At 38.9% G+C, this 23,133-nt stretch overlaps 1 protein-coding gene across 1 annotated transcript; it reads left to right on the forward strand.

Moving 5' to 3' along the window:
* The first annotated feature begins 1,006 nt into the window (after window positions 1-1,006).
* Window positions 1,007-15,799, forward strand: LOC114648133 (cytochrome P450 2G1-like). Its single transcript, XM_028796974.2, has 9 exons — window positions 1,007-1,197; window positions 1,275-1,437; window positions 5,810-5,959; window positions 6,651-6,811; window positions 6,893-7,069; window positions 10,702-10,843; window positions 10,981-11,168; window positions 13,139-13,280; window positions 15,236-15,799. Exons 1-9 carry the CDS (start codon window positions 1,024-1,026, stop codon window positions 15,415-15,417), a joined length of 1,479 nt encoding a protein of 492 aa, XP_028652807.1. The 5' UTR covers window positions 1,007-1,023; the 3' UTR covers window positions 15,418-15,799.
* Window positions 15,800-23,133: the final 7,334 nt, after the last annotated feature.

The following is a 23,133-nucleotide window of genomic DNA, read 5'->3' on the forward strand; positions in this document are numbered from 1 at the left end:
AAAATTGATTTGTAATTATTGCATCGACCCAAACAAAACATTTTTAAAGTTAAGTTTAAAATCTGTTAGTTCAGTTCCAAAATAAATAAAAACGACGGTTTATGGATGTGCAACTTTCAATAATGCAAATGTTTGCATTTCTTTAGAAAAACAAACGATATAATATCTATTAAGCAATTTGAGAGATTCGCTTCACTTTTTTTGATAAGTACATATTTATAAGTTTGGGTCCCAGGGAGAACAATTATGCATTAAAATTAAAAATCAGGTAAACGTTTGAAAGTTTAATAACTCCACTTGAAATTTATCAACATTATAGCAGCAGCGAAGAACAAAATTAAGAAAACACAATTCAAGACAGACAATGGAAATGAAAGTATGAACTGTATTAGTAAGCTGGATCATTTAAAAAATTGTTCAATATAAACAATTTTAAAAGTTTCTTTTGAACTCGAAAGTTTAGACCTTCATTTTCATGCCTGTTGATTGCTTTGTTGTGTTATTGATCATCATTTATTTTGTAACATAATAAATTAATGTCACTAACGGAATTTTCCTTTATTGAACGAGGTTCCAGAAATAATGTCAGACATGCCGTTTAGTACAAAAGTACCATAAACATAATTTCAAATATTTTGAATGATAGAATTCACTATAATAGCAGTTAGAGCATCCACATTCATATTTAGTATGGGGTTTCCTTAATCTAAAAATATGTTATGCCCTCTTTCTTTTAACTATCGAATCCTGACCCATAAATTATAAAACTGTTTTTTGTTTCTAAAAGTAAACACGACAGTAATACCATAAAGAGAAACTCGGATTCTTGCCTTCGTGATTGCAGGAAGTCATATTAATATCGTCTTTTACGGTTACATGGTAAATCAACGTTACTAGTTTTTCAACGAAAGCGATGTGACAGGGGACGAACGCGAATGATGGGGGCGTGGTGTGGAAGGCAGGAGGCGCGGAAGGCCAAGTCTGCGACCTGCAGCCGGATACTCTTGCTTTATTCTGGCAGTCATGGAGGCTATGAATACGCTGATTCTAACCGCGATTTTCTTGAGTCTGCTCTTGATGTGGTTACGAAGAGATTCGACGCGCTATGCCAGGATGCCACCCGGTCCAACTCCGCTGCCTCTGATCGGTAACCTGTTGCAAATAACTGGCAATGTTCCATACAAACATTTCTTAAAGGTAAGGTGTCTAAGGTGTGTAAAGTATTTAACCCGTCAAGGCCTGGATAGTAACCGTGTCCCGTGTTCCTCTTGCAGCTGAGCGAGACTTACGGCCCCGTGATGACGGTGCACTTGGGCGGACTGCGGGTCGTGGTTCTGGTCGGGTACGAGGCGGTGCAAGAAGCGCTGGTGCAGCACGCCGACTCGTTCGCCGGTAGACCGAAATTGCCTCTGTTTGTAAGGATAGCCAGTGGTTACGGTAGGTATTCAGAATTTTGCTTGTGTTGGAAAAGTGCGAACGAAGAGATTAAAATCGGGCTCAGTGGTGAAGCCGTGTTTGCTTAGGAAAACACACGTATAGAATACAAAGTAGAAATAAACGTTTAAAACAAGGTTTTACACCGTGTTGCATTATTTCATTAGAGGAAAAAGAGGATGCGACGACATGTGTTTTGGTTTTCAACGCAGAAGAATTACAAGCTTTTTAAAAAGAACACACATTTTGCTGAAGAGAGACGTCTTCTTCGTTTTTGTCTTTTTAAAGCTGATTGTCAAACGACTTCATGGTGCATTGTCCCCACCACCAGTGGACGCGAAGGCGATGCAGAACTCAGAAAGAAAAAAAAAAAGCAATGTTTATTATCCGTAAAATCAAATAAAAAACAAACGGTATCCTGTATGTTATCCCTAGATTGCAAATAAAAGAAACGAGCTCCATTAAGTAATCAAGTATTTTCTCAATCGCTTAAGTTTTATAAACTGTAAACACTTTTTTTTACATTTTTTTATTCCTCAAACTATAACAAAATAGGATCATATTGAGTATATAATGTACATAATCCAGAATGATGGTTTGCTATCATAAACGGTGATTAATTTACATGGTATGACCACTTCTAACGAAGGTTCGAATAATTATTTTAATTTTGTTCTTCTTTCCATGAATTCGATAAAGAGTTCAGTATTCCAGCATTTCCCACATCAGAAATGTTTTTATTTTTTTTAATATCTGAATGAAATAATAGTTACATTTCTGTCTACATAAGTATGTTTTAGTAGTTTTTTTAACCAAACCTGCAGTTTCTCATTCCTTTTAACTCACTTATATGGTGGAATCCATAACAAGCCATTAACCCTTAACTACTCACGTTGGTTATTTTGTACACCGTCAGCATCCACCATCTGTCCGCTGATTGATTCACTACAAGTACAGCGTCGCAATGGTTTGTCTCCAGTGTGCCCCCCGTTGGTTTTATGAGTGAATGCACAGCCGCAAGTTCCGTACGGTACATTTGATACACCGCGCTGGTACTTAGGTATGTATGATAACGATGAAATGCTCTTTTTGCAATGACTTTCTGTACAGAGAACATTCAACAACTGAAGTGAAATGTGATACATTTATAAATCCTAGACGAAATGAGCAGTGGAGAAATTGATCAGGTTTATTTTCCGATAGCCCTAGAGTGTGTCATAAATATTCAATAATATGGTATTAAATTACATTAAAAACACGTACAATTTAAAACTATTGCAATATTTTATGTTACAGCTTCATAGCGTGCATATAAATAGACATTTTACCACTGGCATATAAAGTACACCGCGCTATATATATATATATATATATAATATATATATATATATATATATGTGTGAGATGAGAAATAGTGCACACATACAGGGTTAAATAAATAGACATATAAGACTGTATATTGGAAACGATACAATGCTTGATTCACTTCTAACAGTAAATCAGGTTTTAGATGGAGAGTGCTCTGTTTTAACATTCTGGAAAACTGAAATAGAATTCTAAACAAATAACCAAAGTTCTAATTCTGTGGTATGCTGACAAATAATTAGACTATGTTGTCTTTATAAAAACTTGACATTCATTAACAAAAAAGCTGCCCCATGTAGTTCCTGTCAGAATATCTTTAGGTTCATCTGTAAACATTATTACCATTCCTTTATAATTTTGATTAATATACTCGTCTTCTATCAAATTTCCGGACATATCACATTAAATTGTACACTGAAAAACATGATGTATTGGATTGATTTAAAAAATGAAGACAATATTTTGCTGGCCTCTTTTTATGTATACTCACCGTAGTTTCTGTTTAAAGCACACTAGAAAAATGTGTTTGCATACATTGTAAAGTTAAATCACAATGTTAACTTGAGCAGGTTTTTGTATTACCAACTCAAAATAAAACTAAAAGCTTAATTAATAAAGTTTAACATCTTGAATTGAATTAACTCAATGCAGTTATTGTTTATTAGACTCAATTTAATTGATTAAGTAATGCCAAATTGGTAATTCAAGCTATATTTACATAAAAAGTATAATAATATAAGTGTGCAAAAATTGCTTAAACTTTAATATGCTTTTTGTATGTTTTATAAATTTAATTTTAGATTAATGAAATGGTTCATACACTACTGTGCAAACACTCTTCCCCCATTCATTACACCTTTTGCATAATCTTAGAATAAGTGCTGCATTGGACAAGAACAAAGAGGTGATTTTGTGATGAAGGGTGTATCCAACAAATTCATGGTATTTAGAAAAAAACTGTCTTTAACTTTCTTTCCAGCTGTATAAATGTATGGGTCTCTTTTCAAATATGTAAACTGAAGGGTCAGTTCTTTATACAAAATCTAATTCTTTATGCAAACTAGGGGGCTTTGCTTGGCTTGCAAACCCCCCTGCCTGCGCTACACACCAGCAACTTCACATCTCTGCCACTCGTGTATGTGGATTTCACTTTCACCAAACAACAAAACTTTTAGTTCTCGCGGATATACCTCTTCATTGCGAAGCAACACTACTTTTCCCTGATGGCAACACTTTTCTCCGAATTAAAGTTTAAAGCCAAACAATATCTACATACTTCTGTCATATCACCTATGTCCATGTATTCAATCTCTTTTCACTTTTACCTTTTCATCAATATCGCATTGAATTTTGATTCCGTGTTTGGAATTACCTCGTGATAATGCAACGTATAACTCCCTGTGAGTGAATATCGTTTCTTTCTGTCTACACGAACTGTGACAGACAATAGCATTCACACAAATGAGAAATGATTGAACCCTGTGAGTGGTTGTAAATGTTTTAGATGTGGTCAGGACTTTTCCAAATCTCTTTGCATAAAGTTTTGTCTCGCGGGGCTTGACATTTTCTGTTGCGGGAATTCACTTTCACCAAACAACAAATCTTTTAATTCTCGTGGATACTCCTCTTCATTGGGAAGAAACACTACTTTTCCCTGATGGCAACACGAATTAGATGATCTACAAGTCCCTGACTTAAAGTTTATATCCAAACAATATGCTGTTCCATTATTTCACCAAGTAATAATTTTCGTTTGCGATCTTAACTATCATTTTCTTGAGAATTTCGAATTTTCGTACTTCCATTATTTCTAACCTGCTCTGCATGTGTATTGCACCAACATTTTGAAGTCTTTACGACGTTGTACTTTGTCATCTACTCTTTGACTTTTATTTCTGGCCCTGGGCATGGTTAAATCTCTTGGCACAAAGTCTCGTCTCATGGAAAATGAAAGTGTCTCTCTGAGAAAGTCATGTCTTGTCTCTTTTCCCAAGATTTTTTTATTATAATAGAGAGATATGTGATAATCATGTACATATGTAATACATGTGTATTTTAACTTAAATTAAATTAAATTAGGCAAATAGACTAAATTTCCCATAGGTCATTTTTCTATGATTTAAGAAATGCAAGTCACTATCACAATAAGGAATATATTTTTAAAAAAATCCTGCTTTCAACTCAAAAACGGCATTAATAGTTTTTTTCCAGTACCAAGTCATTTTTCTCAAGAGACACAGACAAAAAAAAATCAGTTTTAAATTTTAGAAGGTAGCTTTGTATAGCTAAAATCTAAAGATACAAAAAGTGCTATTCCTTGATACATGCATAGGTGCAGTAGTTTCTGCAAAAGATGTCTGCTTGCCGAAGTAGTAACGTTTTTTTGGTGTAAGACTGTCAAATAATTATGTCACAACTTAAAAAATTGCATGGCGTTTACTGAACATTGACAATACGCAAAATGATTCTTTCATTTTGTGAATTCCTTCCATGTTCCAAGTATATATCTCTTCAGCATGGAACCTCGACCCAGAGCACCAAGTGAGTGGAGTTGACTCCAGTGGTTGTCCCAAGTAGGTCTAGTTGCAGACTTCCAGAGCTCTGCCTGATTACACTATAGTTAAGATTAGGGTTACAAGAGGGTTATCTGCAATGTACCTTTGAGTAAGTCAGAACATATTTATAGAAGTCAAACCAAGACATGAAGAGTGTTTGATCTACAAGTTTTTGTTTTTTTTTTGTGATCAAATCTTATTGATAAAATGAAGTGTGTGGTGTGTTCTTTATTTAGTTTTAGTTCACTTTCATTGTCTACATTTTTGGTATCCGACTTTCAGGTGACTGAAGCTCTTTTTTAATTCATTATTGTATTTGTAGACTTTTAGCTATTCAACAGCAGCAAAACAACAATATTGTGTGTTATGTTGTTATGTATAATACTTAAAGAAAATAAAAGAAAAACCTCCCTGAAGACATAAGGTCAGAGATTTTTTTTGGGTGTCTCTTGCAGGTGTGATAACTTCCAATGGCGATAACTGGAAACATATGCGCAGATTTTCTCTCACCACACTGCGAAATTTTGGAATGGGAAAGCACAGCATTGAACAATACATACAAGAAGAGGCTCAGCACCTTGTGGAAAAACTTTGTAAAACTAAAGGTGGGACTTACATAAGTGGCTTTGCTAGTGTCACACGATGTAACAGTCTTCTTCTTTCGGCTGCTCCCATTAGGGGTTGCCACAGCGGATCATCTTCTTCCATATCTTTCAGTCCTCTGCATGTTGTTCTGTTAACACGATGTAACAATAGGGAAGCATAAAAAGTAATACAAATATCCCTCAGAAATTTGCAACTACACCACCTGTTGTATAATGGCACCAAGACCAGACTCTATCTAAGCCCAAGTTTCTATATAATTAAAACAAGTACAAGCATAGTTTCTTAAACTGCGTCAGGTCACAGATTGCCACCTTTTGGGTAGTGCAAGGTTGAGAATCACCATGGCATTCATTGGGAAAGGGTTGCATGCAGTGTGTTGTGATGGGTCACCTTGGGCAATTTAAGCAAGTGACATTACTCTACTATGACTCCACACAGCCACCCCATTCCACACCCTATCCACCCACTTCCCACCCCAACAATGACTATCGGTGGTAATTCTGCATGCATCTGACGGTCATCATGGACTGGGTCTTGAAGAGAAAAAAATGTTTAAGTAACACAGCTCTAAAGCATACCGATTTCCCAATTCTTAGAAGGGTGCAATCTAAGTCTTCACCTGAAAATTAAGCCTTGCTTTTAGAATTTGAATTTTTAGCTTTTAGCTATCTTTTTACCACTTATTTCTAGGTTCCCCCTTTGATCCCTCCATGTCTCTGAGTCAGGCTGTGGCTAATGTCATCTGCTCCATTGTATTTGGAGAACGATTTGAATATGATGATGAGAATTTCGCTCACCTGCTGGCCCTCATTACTAATTCCCTCCTTATTTTCAGCAGACCTTTGGCACAGGTATAATTTTTTTAGTTTTATACCAAATCTGTTTCACTTCTTTTATTTATTTATTTATTTATTTTTTTAATTTTTTTAAAGATGTACAACATGTTTCCAAAACTCTTCAATTTTTTGCCTGGACCTCACAAAGCTATTTTTGGAGCAAATGATGAACTGAAACAGTTTACTAGTACATTTGCTGAGAAACACAGGAAAGATCTGAGTCCCGACAGTCCTCAGGATTTCATTGACACATTCTTCAAGAAAATGAAACAGGTGACTAATCTGAAAGTTGAAATAGCACCACAAATGACATGCATGTATTTTCCTATGTGTGTTTAAGGAATCTGTCTCCAGTATTTGTCACTTACAAAATTTCTCCATGCAGTTTGATCATTTACCTTGCTGTGCATTTTTCACATTAGATTTTATTTTGCTTATCATCTCCCCAAAAACCGCTTTCATTATTGTCTTGGCTGCAGTACAGAGACATCAGTTCTGTGACTAGCATGTTGACACTATCTACAGGGCATGTGTATGCAGCACTTACTCTTTTGTGTGGTTTGGATATTGCAGAAACAGAGGTTATGCTAGGATAAAAAAGATGAAATTAAACCAAATGATATGTATACTAGAGTGCTTACGGAGGCACTGTCATTGACAGCATGTATAAAACCTTCACTTGTGTGTTGTCCCAATGTATAGACTTTGAACACTGTCATCTAAGACTCAAAGTCCTTGACATGTCCAGAGATTCAGGAGAATTTATTTGTGCAATATGAGTTGTACTCACTTTAAGCAAAGGCATTTGCTACCTAATCTCAGAATACCCAAACTGCCCATTCAAGCTGGTGCTCCATTCATCTTTCAGAGATTTCTCACATCTAAGTGGTGACCAGATGACAGTTCAACACCTCTCTTTACCCGAGTGCCCAAAACAAAAATAAACCTCATGACTAAAAAGTTAAATAGTGACCTTTGGCCCAAGCTACTCTGAAACCCACTACAATTTTTGAGCATCCACGTTCATTTTAGATTGTCACGATTAATTATGACTAGCAAAGCAAGCCCGTTACAATTCACTCTTCTAATTCAAATCACAAAGGCTGTTCCTCTCAATCACACTTCTCCACCATTCCTTATACACTGCTCAAAAACTTTAAGGAATATTTTTTAATTAGAGTATAGCATCAAGTCAATGAAACTTCTGGGCTATTGATCTGGTCGGTTAAGTAGCAGAGAGGGTTGTTGATCAGTTTCAGCTGCTTTGGTGTTAATGAAATTAGCAACAGGCGTACTAGAGGGGCAACAACGAGACAACCCCCAAAACAGGTTTAATAGGTGGAGGGAGGCCAATGACCATTTCCCTCCTCATCTTTTTTGACTGTTTTTCCACTAGTTTTGCATTTGGCTATGGTCAGTGTGACTACTGGTAACATGAGGTGATACCTTGGACCCTACAGAGGTTGCACAGGTAGACCAATTTCTCCAGAATGGCACATCAGTATGTGCCATTGCCTGAAGGTTTGCTGTGTCTCCCAGCACAGTCTCAAGGGCATGGAGGAGATTCCAGGAGACAGGCGGTTACTGTAGGAGAGCTGGACAGGGCAGTAGAAAGTCCTTAACCCATCAGCAGGACCAGTATCTGCTCCTTTAGGTAAGGAGGAACAGGATGAGCACTGCCAGAGCCCTACAAAATGACCTCCAGCAGGCCACTGGTGTGAATGTCTCTAACCAAACGAAGAGAAACAGACTTCATGAGGGTGGCCTGAGGGCTCGACATCTTCTAGTGGGCCCTGTGCTCAATGCCTGGCACTGTGGAGCTTGAATGGCATTTGCCATAGAATAGCAGAATTGGCAGGTCCACCACTGGCACCCTGTGCTTTTCACAGATGAGAGTGGGTTCACCCTTAGCACATGTGACAGAAGTGAGAGGGTCTGGAGAAGCCATAGAGAATGTTATGCTGCCTGTAACATCGTTCAGCATGACTGGTTTGGTGGTGGGTCGGTGTTTGTCTGGGGAGGCATATCCATGGAGGGACACACAGACCTCTAAAGGCTGGACAACGGCACCTTGACTGCCATTAGGTATCGGGATGAAGTGCGGCGAGAGTATGCTGGCAGTTCCTGGAGGATGAAGGAATTGATACCATTGACTGGCCCCTATGCTCGCCTGACCTAAATCCAATAGAACACCTCTGGGACATTGTGTTTCGGTCCATCTGGCACTGCCAGGCTGCACCTCAGACTGTCCAGGAGCTCCGTGATGCCCTGGTCCAGATCTCATTAGAAGCATGCACCGACGTTGTCAGGCATGCATACAAGTATGTGAGGGCCATACAAACTACTGAGTACGATTTGGAGTTGCTGCAATGAAATTTTGGCAAAATGGACTAGCCTGTCACATCATTTTTTCACTTTGATTTTCAGGGTGTCTTTGAATTCAGCCCTCTATAAGTTGATAATTTTCATTTCCATCAAACAATGTGGCATCCTTTTGTTCCTAACACATTACCATATCAGTCCATATCAGTATAGATATCCAGCAGGATTTTTTCCCATTGAGATATGATGTGTTTTCAAAGTGTTCCTTTAATTTTTTTTGAGCAGTTTATATTGAAGCCTGGCATTAGGACTACAGAATGAGTATATGGTATCCTTTTAAGCACAAACTCCAGTTTCACCAAAAATATAGAATGTTATTTAAAGCTGATCAGAACATCCATGTAAAATCCAGTTAGACTTTTCTCTCAGAGTAGCACTGTGTCCACTGTGCCTGTGAGTATCCCCACACCAACCCAGGATGTTTTGCATGGGATAACTCCAGCGTAGGGGAGAGAAAGATAGAGATATCATGCTTGGTTAAGACATTTGCATTCAGAGCTAAAGCTATGCACAGAGGCCAGTAAAATTACATCTAACCAGTATTTTTTATCCTCCTGCATGTATTCTGTCTCCTTTTCTGCCAAGAGCCATTTCCTATCATCAAAATCTAGTATGCCTGAGACCAGTTCACTTTTGTTTATCACCTGACTGGCATTGTGGCCCTCATCCTTTCCCTTGTGGGTGGTGAGCATACACAGCAGATTCAGGCAAGTTGTTTTGTCAGACTGAACCCACTTGGGCTACATGGATCATGTGACCACTTGTCTGTGAGTATGAATCTCAAGGTCAGCGCTAGAGGTGTATACAGGTATCCCAAGTTCCGGATGAAGTTCTCTTCAATTTATTTCAATTAGGACAGTCATAAATGTCAAATATAGTTCTTTGTCAGTCCCTTTATCTCTAGACTTCAAAATTGTAAGTGATTATTTAGACACATAAACACAAACCCACTACTATTATGTCCAAATCTTAATTCTATATCAGGGTACATATATTTGTGCAGTTGTGTGCAAATGCACTTAGTCTCTTGCCTGGATGAGCATTGGGCCATTCAGCCCAACAGTTGTTATTGTTGCCAAAGATGGCTCAAAAAAATAATAAAATGTGAAAATGGAATAGTTATGCAACACTTACCTTTTTATTAAAATACTTTTGGTGTTTTAACCCTAATATTTGAGCAATTTCTCATGTTTGATCATCTATAATTTTAAAACAAAATTAAATTGATTTTACAAGCGTCACTTCACATGACATCTTTTTGACATTCATTTAACCGAAATTGAGGTGTAGTGTTAGGTTTACTTATATTTGAATTCTTTAGATTTTGTATTTAGACAGTACCATATTGGTTTAATACCATACACATCTGAGTTCTTTAACAGGTAGAAATACTGTAGTTGGTTTCATCTTGGCAGATATTTTCCACGCAAAACAATGTTTGAAGTATTCTCTGAAAGTGTTCTAGAGCATTTACTATTCATTTAAACATTCCTACACAGTTGTGTTTTTTTTTTTTTTTTTAGGAAAGTGCCAATCCTAATACTGTATTTCACTGTGATAATTTGGTGCAGTCAGTTTTGGAACTTTTTGTGGCTGGCACAGAGACTACCAGCACCACACTGCGATTTGGATTTCTGATTCTGATCAAATATCCACACATCCAAGGTACAACATGCAAACCTTCTTTTAAAAATTTCAAAATATTTATGTTAATGCTCTGTATATTCTGTTGCTTTACTCATTCATTACTCATTACTCAAAATGTGGATCATGTGTAATGATTTGTTTATCTATTTATTTAGAGAAGGTCCAAAAAGAGATCGATGAGGTAATTGGACATCAGCGTTCTCCTACCATGGCAGACAAAAAGAAGATGCCTTATACGAATGCTGTGATTCATGAAATACAAAGATTGGCTGACTTGGTCCCAATGAATTTACCTCATGCAACCACTGAAGACACTCACTTCAGAAACTACATGATTCCAGAGGTGAGCTGCATTTTCCCATTGTGCATCTCAATAAAGACCAATTCCACAGCTTTGTGTCCCATGATGTCCTAGACAAATATTAAATTCCTTAATATTCAAGTCATATTTGACAAATCTTAAAATATAGCTTTCTTAGGGCTAAAACTGGGGGTTTTATGACATTTGAAGTATCAGCCTGTCCTGTCACCACAGTTTGTATTTCTTGGTGTTAACTTCTTTCAGGTTTTTATGGATGTCCAAGCTGAGCTTTGAACTTTGATCTCTGGTTCACTTTACATTTTCAGGGTATAAAAGGCTTAAGTTTCAATTGTCAAAGGGAAAATTAGTATCTCTGTCTTCTGGAATGCATGTTGTGGATTTATAGTACAGTCGACCCTTGATATACGACCGGCCTGACATGCGAACAACTTGATTTCCGACCAAAATTTTTGTTTTGATTTACGACCAATATCTTGCGTTACGACTTGAATGCGGTCACGTGTATCCGCTTGCGCGATTGTAAACAAACTGCCGAGAGCGTCTGTAAGCGTCAGTCGGAGCCCAGATACATGTGTTTGTGGACGTAATTTCGGTCAGTGCAGTGATTTATATAATTTTTTTCGATAATTGCTAAGGAAGAGAAGGTAACGAAGGTAAAGGAAGCAATCACAATCGAAACGAAGAAGGAAATTGTGCGGAAATATGAGAGTGGTGTTCGTGTGACCAATCTCGCTAATATGTACAGCATGTCGAAATCCACCATCTTGACAATTGTACAAAGAAAAGATTTGTGTAAGGAGGCTCCTTCCAAACAATAACCACCTTCCATTTCATTCTCCTCCTCCTCCCTTCCTGCAGCCCAAAGATGTCAAATTAAATGGTGAGTACAGTATGAAATTGTTGTTTCTGGTAGGCTAGGCACTTTTTATAACTTTTTGGTTAGTACATTAGAAAAATTATTGGTGTTTTTGTAAATTATGCACATTATACAACCCTTTTTTATTATGAAAAGGTTAAGTAAGTGTTGCTGTGGGAGGTTCAGAACGCATTATGGGTATTTCCATTATTTCTTATGGGAAAAATAGTCTTGACTTACAACCAACTTGAGTTACAACCAGCCCTCACGAATGAATTGAGTTCGTAAGTCAAGGGTCCACTGTATTTTTCATTTCACATTTTTTATAAATTTAGCCAATTTTTGTTATTGCATATAATTTTGAGGCTGCTATTAATAAATACTAAATTATTGTACTGGTTATCTGTCTGCTATCTTTGTAATCCACGCTTAAAACATGCAGCCCCTTCTTTTGTTGACACACACTGAAGCTCAACCTCTGAGGTTTGCATTCTGAATCTTCTTGTTTGTTGAGAATTCTTTAATAGTTAGGTTTTGAATTAAATGTAAGTCGCATTAAGTTAAGCTGCCTAGCCCTTAAGGATCAATTCTGAAACACACGTTAATGACTGCCGTTTAGCTTCTGAGGATCCATAGGAAATATTATTTAACATATGCTAAGGTTACTTGGCCTCCGATATTTTACTATAGAGTACACACCAGTTGATCAGCCTTAACCTTTGAGGTTAAATTTAAAGATTGACTGCCATAGTCGTATTGCTTTCTAGGGGAATATAATCCAAAGTTTTACAAACAATAGTAATTTAAGAAAAATCAATGACTTACTTATCTTAAGGTGATTTGACTGCCAGACCATCAGTCCCTGCAGAAGGAAAAAAAACACATCAACTCCAGAGATGGTGTGGAACATTTTTTAGAAAGACATGTACAACTTTGTTTCCCATTTGCATTTTGGTTTTTATGTTTTGACATTTCTATAATTCTTTGAATCCCCAATATGAACAGAAACCAATGGGCTCAGATGGGAAGTCAATGCAGAGTGTAAAGACTGATAAAATGGAGATAAATCAGGTGCTAAAACTGACCTGAAATAAAACATGAAGTCTAACCTGTTTCTTTATTTTGTATAATGCAGGGGACCATTGTGCTGCCATTACTGCACTCTGTGCTACATGACAAGAAGCTGTTCAAATCCCCTCATTCCTTTGATCCTGGACACTTTCTCGATGAAACTGGGTGCTTTAAAATGAATCCAGCTTTCATTCCATTTTCAACAGGTAAATATTTTTGTGTGTGTTTTCTGTAACATTTTCTGATGCAATATGCAAGTTACAAGTTTTGGTCTGCACACAAACTCTTCTGACTGCTCCTTTGGCATCTGGTATTGTCTTGACGATTCGACCCATTACCCAAGAGTTACAAGGTGCAGTATCATCTACAATGAGAACAATGTTGCCTGGTGCAAAGTTTCTTCTCGGTGTATTTGAGATAAGAAAGAAAGACCTGAATACCTAAAGAAAAACAGGACAGAAATGGGGAAACATACAACCCCAATTCCAATGAAGTTGAGATGTTGTGTAAAACATAAATAAAAACAGAATACAATGATTTGCAAATCCTTTTCAACCTATATTCAATTGAATACACTACAAAGACAAGATATCGAATGTTCAAACTGATAAACTTTATTGTTGATTTGCAAATCTTCACTCATTTTGAATTTGATGCCTGCAACACGTTCCAAAAAAGCTGAGACCGGGGCATGTTTACCACTGTGTTATATCACCTTTCCTTTTAACAACACTCAATAAGCGTTTGGGAACTGAGGACACTAATTGTTGAAGCTGTGTAGGTGGAATTCTTTCCCATTCTTGCTTGATGTACAACTGCAGTTGCTCAACAGTCCGGGGTCTAAGTTGTCATATTTTGCGCTTCATAATGCGCCACACATTTTCAATGGGAGACAGGTCTGGACTGCAGGCAGGCCAGTTTAGTACCCCCACTCTTTTACTACGATAGCCACACTGTTGTAACTCATGCAGAATGTGGCTTTGCATTGAAATAAGCAAGGACATCCCTGAAAAAGACATCGCTTGGATGGCAGCATATGTTGCTCCAAAACCTGTATATACCTTTCAGCATTAATGGTGCCTTCACAGATGTGCAAGTTACCCATGCCATGGGCACTAACACACCCCCATACCATCACAGATGATAGCTTTTGAACTTTGCGCTAACAATCCGGAGAGTCCTTTTCCTCTTTGGCCCGGAGGACACGATGTCCATGATTTCCAAAAACAATTTGAAATGTGGACTCGTCAGACCACAGCACACTTTTCCACTTTGCATCAGTCCATCTCAGATGAGCTCGGGCCCAGAGAAGCCGGCGGCGTTTCTGGGTGTTGTTGATATATGGCTTTCGCTTTGCATGGTAGAGTTTTAACTTGTACTTGTAGATGTAGCGACGAACTGTGTTAACTGACAATGGTTTTCTGAAGTATTCCTGAGCCCATGTGGTAATATCCTTTACAGAATGATGTTGGTTTTTAATGCAGTGCTGCCTGAGGGATCGAAGGTCACGGGCATCCAGTGTTGGTATTCGGCCTTGTTGCTTACGTGCAGAGATTTCTCCAGATTCTCTGAATCTTTTGATGATATTATGGACAGTAGATGATGTAATCCCTAGATTCCTTGCAATTGTATGTTGAGAAACGTTGTTCTTAAACTGCTGGACTATTTGCCCACGCAGTTGTTCACAAAGTGGTGAACCTTGCCCCATCCTGGCTTGTGAACGACTGAGCCTTTTGGGGATGCTCCTTTTATACCCAATCATGACAAACACCTGTTTTCAATTAACCTGTTCACCTGTGGAATGTTCAAAACAGGTGTTTTTTGAACATTCCTCAACTTTCCCAGTCTTTTGCTGCCCCTGTCCCAGCTTTTTTTGAATGTGTTGCAGGCATCAAATTCAAAATGAGTGAAGATTTGCAAAACAACAATAAAGTTTATCAGTTTGAACATTCGATATCTTGTCTTCATAGTGTATTCAATTGAATATAGGTTGAAAAGGATTTTCAGATCATTGAATTCTGTTTTTATTTACGTTTTACACAACGTCCCAACTTCATTGGAATTGGGGTTGTACAAACTTCAGATTGTACCCTGGACCAGCAAGATTTAAGGCAGTATTTTAAGTTTGCCAACAATGACTTTCTTGTTATTCATCTTTCAGGGAAACGAGTCTGCTTGGGCGAGAGCCTGGCACAGATGGAACTCTTCCTGTTTTTCACCACTCTTCTTCAAAATTTATCTTTAAGCAGCACTGAGGATCCTGCAAACCTTAGTCTTCTCCCATGTGCAAGTTCATTCCTAAATATACCCATGCCTTATACACTCCTGATCAATCCCCGTTAACAAAAGATTTCACATACACTTTAAGTGAAAGAGTAGTTTTCCCACAACAATGTTCAAGATCTTTTACAACAATGTTAAGACATATTTAAATTGTATTTTGACAACATAAAGTCCATTAACTGAGATCTGTTAGCTGGCTATGGAGGAGAGGAAAGCACAAATACCAGTCAGTATTGACTATAGAAAATAAACCTGTGGGTGTCCACAGTCATTCATAGCAGACAAAGTAATTTATCTGTCTGTCCAACCTCCCCATATTAGCCATTCTAAAATATAAATTATAATTGCATATTATAAATATAAAATAGTATATGCTTAACAGTTCAATGACATTTAGATTGAACCATAGTGGGTATTTATTCTTTCATGGTTTTAGACCACCTAACATCACCTAACATGCACCTAACTAGAAAGGTTAACCTCTAAGAAAAAAAAGTCAAACTAGCTATGCAACTGTCACCTGTAACCTCTAACCTGCCTCACTGTCCTTGTACCGTATATATTCAAACCTAGGGATCTCTAATGGCAGGTTGCTCGCTGTCTGGGACTGTCTTTTATTTTCTCTCCTTTACTTCATAATACACTGCCTGGCCAAAAAAAAAGTCGCCACCTGGATTTAACTAAGAAAATAGGTACGAGCCTCCTATTGGATAATTACTGCATGGGCGATTATCTTTCAGCTGGCAACAAGTTATTTAACCCCAACTGGTGCAATGAGTTGCTTCTCATTTCTTAAACAACCATGTTGAAAGACACATCTCGTGGTCGTGGAAAAGTAGTTAGTCTGTTTGAGAAGGGTCAAATCATTGGCATGCATCAAGCAGAGAAAACATCTAAGGAGATTGCAGAAACTACTAAAATTGGGTTAAGAACTGTCCAACGCATTATTAAAAACTGGAAGGATAGTGGGGACCCATCGTCTTCGAGGAAGAAATGTGGCCGAAAAAAAATCCTGAATGATTGTGATCGGCGATCACTTAAACGTTTGGTGAAATCAAATCGAAGAAAAACAACAGTAGAACTCAGGTCTATGTTTAATAGTGAAAGTAAGAGCATTTCCACACGCACAATGCGAAGGGAACTCAATGGATCCATCAATGGATTTTTTCTTTCCTGATGGCACGGGCATATTCCAAGACAATGCCAAGATTCATCGGGCTCAAATTGTGAAAAAGTGGTTCAGGGAGCATGAGACATCATTTTCACACATGGATTGGCCACCACATACGCCAGACCTTAACCCCATTGAGAATCTTTGGGATGTGCTGGAGAAGGCTTTGCGCAGCGGTCAGACTCAACCATCATCAATGCAAGATCTTGGTGAAAAATTAATGCAACACTGGATGGAAATAAATCTTGTGACATTGCAGAAGCTTATCGAAACAATGCCACAGTGAATGCGTGCCGTAATCAAAGCTAAAGGCGGTCCAACAAAATGAGTGTGTGACCTTTTTTTTTGGTGGCAACTTTTTTTTTGGCCAGGCAGTGTATGTTACCACCAATAGAGGACTTTACAAATTGTCTTTTGTGGACTTAAGGAACTGCAGCTAAACACAGGATAATCAATCCTTCAGCGGACAGAGACATTAAGTTTAAGCGTTTACTTAAAAAATGTTTTTATTTACATCCTAACTTGAGACTGATCAGTTCCCCTAGCCAATTTATTCCCCATATGCATATGCAAAAAAAAAAAAATCGCAGAATTTCCATTTTGAGGAGTACATTAGCTGACCATAATGAAAATATTATGCAGACTGGCACTGACCCCTGAGCATTTACTCACTCAGTCTTTTCAGCTATCAGCCTAAACAAGTCTTATGGGAGCCTACCCCGAGAAAGAAAACACCAGACCTTGTGAGAAAATAACAATAGATTAATTACTACTGTATTTACAAAGCATTTCTGTCTTCTTGATGAAAAAAAAAGTATGAATCATGTGCACAGAGATCAGAAACAAAAATGACAAAAACTGAACAAGCCAGTCCCACGTTTCCACAGTATTGAAACACTGAGTGCAGAGGTATACATATAGATATAACAGTTTCAACTTCAACCTCTGAAAGAGCTTTTCCCACATCTCAGGGGAGACTGAATGTGGAAATGGCTTCAACGAGCTATGGCCTGAAGGTCATAGGTGCCTCTCAAGGTGGCTACCCAGGGACCCAATGGTGGACATTAGAGGTGAGGGATGCCATCAGACTGGAAAATTAGTCCTTCTGTGTATTGTTAGCATGGGAGAGAGGGGTACCAAGAGCCCAAAAGGTGCTGCAGCCTTAGTAGTCAGGGAAGCAAAAACAGGTTGTGGGAGGACTTCACAGTGTCCATGGGAAGGGGCTATTGATCGGGTTTAAAGAGGTTCTTCCAAACCAACATGTGACTCAGAAAAGGAAGATAGGGCTTCACCCAGGCTGTGCTCAGCAAGGGTGGAGAAGTGTTGACTTGGACTGAGGATATTGTTTGGTGGTGGAAGGAACACTTTGAGGAGCTCCTGAACCTGATGGATGATATCCTCTGTGGTATGGGAGGTATGCAGAGCCAGAAGCTGATGGGTGATCAATGACCATTTCCCTGAGGGAGATCACAGACCTGGTTAAGCAAATCTGCAGTGGCAAGGCCCCAGGGATGGATGAGATCTGCCCAGAAATGCTGAAGGCTCTGGACATTGTTGGGCTGTCATGGCTGACATGCCTTTCCGTGGTCATGAGGAGCTGTGCCTCAGCAGTGACAGATTGGAAGTGGTCTTCATTTTTAAAAATGTCCAACTATTGGGGGAAATCACACTATTTAGACACACTGGAAAGATTATGCTAGCATACTAGAAAGGAGAGTCCACCCAGGTAAATAACACACACACACACAGCTTGTCCACATGACTTAAAAGAAAACATGATTCATCAGAAAGTGACAAGGCAACCTTCTTCCATTGTTCCTTGGTCTACTTCTTATACTCGCATGCCCCATTGGTGGTATACAGGGGTCATCATGAACACTCTGACTACCCATATGCATTAAGCTGCAATGCTGTGTGTTCAGTTGCCTTTCTCTCATGACCAGCAATAGGTTTTTCAGCAGTATGTGTTACAATAGCTCTTCTGTTGGTTTGAACCAGATTGCCTGTCCTTCGCTTCCAACACATATCAATGCGCCTTGGGCACCCTTTACCCCGTCATCAGTTCTCCTTCCTTGGACCACTTTTAGTATTATTACTAACCACTGCATACTGGGAATATCCCACAAGACCTGCCATTCTGGAGATGCTCTGACTCAGTCATCTAGCCATCACTGTTAGGCAACTGTGAAAGTCGCTCAGATCGTTATGCTTGCCCATTTTTCCTGCTTCAAGCACTTCACCTTCAAGATGTGACCGTTAACTTGCTGCCAAACATAACCCATCCCTTGGCAGGTGCCATTGTAATGAGATAATCAAAGTTATTTACTTTACCTGTCTGTGATTTTAATGGTGTTGCTGATCACTGTAAATTGCAAGATGGTTAAATTTGCAGATAAACCCAAACTGGGTGAAGTGATATATAGACTACAGTCAGCCAAATCATTACAGATATGCTATCAGGAAAAGTTTGAAGGAGTTAAACATTTTCTGTTTAGGCAAACTGAGAATAAGTGGTTAAATGACTGACGCTTTCAAAATTCTGAAGGGAATAAACTGTATAAAGTAAATTCCACCAGTTTATTTTTTCCACATGACAAATAAGTAACCAAGATCAAAACAATCAGCTATTTTATTAAACTAAAATGGAGTTTTCCTTGAGCTTTTATCATATGCTTCACATGCAGAACCTGGTTGTGAAACCCAAGGAATCTATTTCTACTTTTGTTTTGTATTCATAAAAATGACTTGTACTGATAAACTAACTTGTATGATTTACTTGATGAAATCCTTGTAACAATTTGCACAAATATTTTAAGTATCATTTTACTGCTGTAATATCAAGTACAATTAACTTGCCAGTATCAAGTAAAATGTGCTTAACACTAAACTTTAACATTTGTTTAATAGAATCACAAATCCATCCATTTTCCAACCCGCTGAATCCGAACACAGGGTCACGGGGGTCTGCTGGAGCCAATCCCAGCCAACACAGGGCACAAGGCAGGAAACAATCCTGGGCAGGGTGCCAACCCACCGCAGGACACACACAAACACACCCACACACCAAGCACACACTAGGGCCAATTTAGAATCGCCAATCCACCTAACCTGCATGTCTTTGGAATGTGGGAGGAAACCGGAGCGCCCGGAGGAAACCCACGCAGACACGGGGAGAACATGCAAACTCCACGCAGGGAGGACCCGGGAATCGAACCTAGGTCCCCAGATCTCCCAACTGCGAGGCAGCAGCGCTACCCACTGCGCCACCGTGCCGCCTAGAATCACAAATGTTTCTAATTATTTTTTAAGGTATATTTAAACTAATTAAGTAAAGCAAATCATTTTTTTTCCATAGACAGGAATGTTGCAGTCATCAATAATAAGTAAAACTTACTATCTGGTATGAAGTAGATATTATATTTTATTCTGTTTGACATTCTCAGTTATATAGTTGTATGAAGTTATATTACACGTTATAATTATGTAAATGTTGCAAATTTTCTTTTACTTTTACCAAATAAATGTAATCATTATCTCTGCATTTAATGTACTTTTACCACAAATCACACAACTGAAATTTAATTAAACTGTTTATCAGTTTTACATACCAAAGACACGTTCAACGTTCAAGTTAAAGCAAGCCAAACAAGGGACAATTCAGCAGCCATAAATGTAATAGTGACATGACTGCCATTAATCAACAAATGGCTAGGTAGCATTAACATTACCGAACTTCTAAACAGCAATATGTATTAGAATTAGCAACATTGACAACCAATACGTAGTAACTGCTTGCTCAAATCCATATCTGTACCTTAAATGTTCAATGTTCTTGTCTCCAAGAACAATACTGTATTAAGTTTAAAACAGTCATTAATTTGTCAGTAATATTACCGCTCTTAAGGACAAGTTTACTGCATCCACAGATCTGGAATGATGTTTTTTAAATATTCAATTAAAACCTTACAGCCTTCTGAAATGGTATAATTGCATCATGAAACCTGTACTTTGGACTAATGCATTTTAAATTTATAATTAAAACCTTAATGCATTAAAACATTTTGATCAACAGCTAAAGAATGGATAGATCAAGGAATAAAATGTCAACTTTTTCTTTACCCTTTATCTGTAATAATCATCAGTGACAGGTTCTATAGCTGACACAAACAGAAAACACTTCAGACAGAAAATTTCCCACAAGCAGTTAGTCAGGGCAAAGTTGAACTCAAAGGCAAGGTGCTAATTCTCCACAAGGGTGCAAGCAGGGGAACATCATTAAATCCCCATATTGCTATTTTTGTCAAGTGCAAGTCAAGTCAAGTTGGGGAGCATGCACTGGTACAGTGCATTGCCGCACCCACTACATGATGAAACAACTCGGGATCCCGGTTGGCAACCCCCCAGGCAGACACGCAGGCAGACACGTCCAGTCCTACCCTCCGGAAATGACCCTCTATTTGCCGCAGCCAGATGTTATGTGGGCAACCCCTTGGCCTGGTCCAGCCACTTGGGTCACCAACAATGAGGATCTTATGAGCCGGATCACCCTCAGGGAAATGCGCCACATGGCCGTAGTGCCATAACTGATGCTCCCTCACAATGCAGGTAATGTGCCTCATTCGGAACTGCATGAGCAACCGCTCATTCGACACAAAGTCAAACCAACGGTACCCAAGGATTTTTCGGAGAGACACAGTACCAAAGGAGTGAAATCTTTTTCTCAGGTCACTGGATAGTGTCCATGTCTCGCAACAATATAGCAAGAGAGGAAGCACCGGGACTCTAAAGTCTTGGACCTATGTCCTTTTGCATAGATATTGGGAAGCACCACACACCCCTTTCCAGCGACCTCATGACCCCCATGCTCTCCCAATCCATCTACTGACTTCATAGGAAGAGTCACCAAAGACATGTATGTCACTGCCAAGGTAAGTAAACCTATTGACAAGGTTGACAATCTCTCTGCAGACAGACACAATGCTGATGGTGGTGCTCAAGAGGTCATTAAAGGCCTGGATCTTGGATTTTATCAGGACACTCGCAAGCCCAGACACTCGGACTCCTCACTCAGTCTCTCGAGCGCCCCAATCAGAGCCTCCATTGACTCTGTGAAGATCACAGCATCGTCAGCAAAGTCAAGATCCATGAATCTTTCTTCACCAACAGATGCCCCACAGCCGCTGGACCCCACAACCTTGCCCAACACCCAGTCCATACAAGCATTGTATGAGTAGGAGCAAGAACATACCCCTGACGAACCCCAGAATCAACTGGGAAAAACACAGAGGTCCTGCCTTCACTCTGCACAGCACTCACAGTACCAGTGTACAGGCCAGCCATAATGTCCAGCAACCTCGAGGGGATCCCGCGAAACCTCAGGATGTCCCACAGGGCAGCTCGATCAACTGAGTTGAACGCTTTACGAAAATCGACAAAGGCTGCAAAGAAACTTTGCCTATGTTCGCGTTTGCACTCCATGAGAACCCATAGTGCCAGGATGCGGTCGATGGTAGACTTTTTGTCAAGTGCCTTACATAATATTTCTGTGAAGTGTTTATAATGAAAGGCATATTGATATTCACACTAGGACACAATACATCATCACTTCATTGTGATTATTTTAGCATGTATGCATTATTTTTGCATTAAACCATCTTACAAACAGCTTAAACGTTTTCCATGTCAACAAGTCTTGGCCAGGGTCTAGTGGTGGCTCTGTGGCTAAGTATCTGGAAGGTTGCTGGTTCAAATCCTGCCAGAAGAGATCCTTCTCTGTTGGGCTCTAAAGCAAGGCTCTTAACCTGAAAAATTTCTCCAAGGGCACTATACAATGGTTGAACCCCCAAAGGTCATGCAAAAAGACAATTTCCCCTCAGGGATTAACAAAGTATATCACATCTCAAGAAAAAAAGACCAATTTTTTGGAGAGTCAAAAATGAAGAATACCACTGCATGTCTGTGTCCGAACATTGGAAGGTCCATAGAAAAGACAAGTTTCTGTATATGAGCAGAGGGTCCTATGGAGCGGACAGTGGTTTTTCAAGTTGTGACAGTGATTTGCAAGATGGAAACCTGTACCAGCAGCCAAGATTGTCGTGTCGATAGCATTTAAGACAGAAATTTCAACTTTAAAGCTTTTAATTTTGGGACAGCTTAATTGCATCCAGTTGTAGGAAAAGCTTCAGAAACACCTCAAAAGTATAGTACAGCAGCTTTTTTTTATGGGGGGGTTGCCACATCCTGGCAACATTTCCTTGCCTTCAAGAAGAATGGCTACATCTACTGGATCCTCTCCATCAGCACTACGGATGACTGAGACCTTGAGAATATTGAGGGGTATCACTGCAGCTGTCCTCCTGCATACCTTTTACAAGAAGGACAATTACATTGAGAAACAAAAAACAGAATTACCTGAATCATTGAAAAGGTCTTCATTATCAGGGCAGAATGAATGCAGCCATAAATTGTGCGCCTCTGCACCTTTACAGTGCCAAGTAACCCTATGTTGTGACTGTACTTTATTTGAATAATGAAAAAATATCTGTTTAGTTTGTTCTTCCAGATAAGATTGTTGGCTTTTTCAATGTACCATTTGGGCCATTGCT

This window comes from Erpetoichthys calabaricus, chromosome 1 (genome assembly GCF_900747795.2).
Source record: "Erpetoichthys calabaricus chromosome 1, fErpCal1.3, whole genome shotgun sequence".
Taxonomy (NCBI): Eukaryota; Metazoa; Chordata; class Cladistia; order Polypteriformes; family Polypteridae; genus Erpetoichthys; species Erpetoichthys calabaricus.